The sequence below is a fragment of the Pongo pygmaeus genome, chromosome X (genome assembly GCF_028885625.2).
Source record: "Pongo pygmaeus isolate AG05252 chromosome X, NHGRI_mPonPyg2-v2.0_pri, whole genome shotgun sequence".
NCBI classification, from domain to species: Eukaryota; Metazoa; Chordata; class Mammalia; order Primates; family Hominidae; genus Pongo; species Pongo pygmaeus.
Genome location: NC_072396.2, coordinates 119,918,230 through 119,919,606, shown reverse-complemented (window position 1 = coordinate 119,919,606; position 1,377 = coordinate 119,918,230). Strand labels below are relative to the sequence as shown.

The window sequence follows — 1,377 nt, the reverse complement described above, 5'->3', positions numbered from 1 at the left end:
AAGGGATAAAAGACTACACATTGGGTACAGTGTACACTGCTCCGGTAATGGGTGCACCAAAATCTCAGAAATCACCACTAAAGAACTTATCCATGTAATCAAACACCACTTGTTTCCCCAAAACCTATTGAAATAATAAAAAAAGTTAAACAGAATGGGAGGACCAGGCGGCTCGTGCTCGCGCACGCTGGGTGGGGGGAGGGAGCGCACGACCTGCGCGCACCCTCTGCCCTCGTCCACCGCTGCCACCTCCTTCTTCTGCAGCTCCTGGTGCTGCTTGTGTGCTCGCTTGGTGCCGACCTGGTACCTCTTTTGTGAAGCGGCGGCTGAGGAGACTCCGGCGCTCGCCATGGCCGACGAAAAGCCCAAGGAAGGAGTCAAGACTGAGAACACCGATCATATTAATTTGAAGGTGGCGGGGCAGGATGGTTCTGTGGTGCAGTTTAAGATTAAGAGGCATACACGACTTAGGAAACTAATGAAAGCCTATTGTGAACGACAGGGATTGTCAGTGAGGCAGATCAGATTCCGATTCGACGGGCAACCAATCAATGAAACAGACACACCTGCACAGTTGGAAATGGAGGATGAAGATACAATTGATGTGTTCCAACAGCAGACGGGAGGTGTCTACTGAAAAGGGAACCTGCTTCTTTACTCCAGAACTCTGTTCTTTAAAGACCAAGATTACATTCTCAATTAGAAAACTGCAATTTCGTTCCATCACATCCTGACTACTACCGTATAGTTTTCTCTATTCTTTCATTTCCCCCTTCCCTATTCCTTTATTGTACATAAAGTAACTGGTATATGTGCACAAGCATATTGCATTTTTTTTAACTAAACAGCCAATGGTATGTTTTGATTGACATCAAGTGGAGACGGGATGGGGAAAAATACTGATTCTGTGAAAATACCCACTTTCTCCATTAGTGGCATGCTCATTCAGCTCTTTATATTTCAGTAAGTTATTTTGCTCTCACTGTTTCAACAACAACAACAAAAAAAAACATAAAAATCCTTGCATACCTTTTTCAATTGGAGAATTTTAATGTTTTTCATTTATCATTGTAAAACCAAGGACAATTTTATAACTTTTTTGTACGTAGCTGTTACATGTAGGGCAATCTGTCTTTAAGTAGGGATAAATTACTCTAAAACAAAAAAGAATCCTAGATAGTTTTCCCTTCAAGTCAAGCATCTTGTTTAAATAAACTGCTTGTTTAAAATGAAAAAAAAAAAAGTTAAACATAGGGTTACCATATGATCCAGCAATTCCACTCCTAAGTATATACCCGAGAGCTAAAAACAGATATTCAAACAAAAGTTATGCATGAATGTTTGTGGCAGCATTATTCATAAAACCCAAAAGCGGAA

At 41.1% G+C, this 1,377-nt stretch overlaps 1 protein-coding gene across 1 annotated transcript; it reads left to right on the top strand.

Moving 5' to 3' along the window:
- Positions 1-212: 212 nt before the first annotated feature.
- On the top strand, positions 213-948 carry LOC129024616 (small ubiquitin-related modifier 2-like). The gene has a single exon (XM_054471777.2). The coding sequence runs from the start codon at positions 350-352 to the stop codon at positions 635-637; it is 288 nt and encodes a 95-aa protein (XP_054327752.1). The 5' UTR covers positions 213-349; the 3' UTR covers positions 638-948.
- Positions 949-1,377: the final 429 nt, after the last annotated feature.

Coding starts and splice junctions, on each gene's coding strand:
- LOC129024616 (XM_054471777.2), top strand. CDS start 350: ATGGCCGACGAAAAGCCCAAGGAAGGAGTCAAGACTGAGAACACCGAT.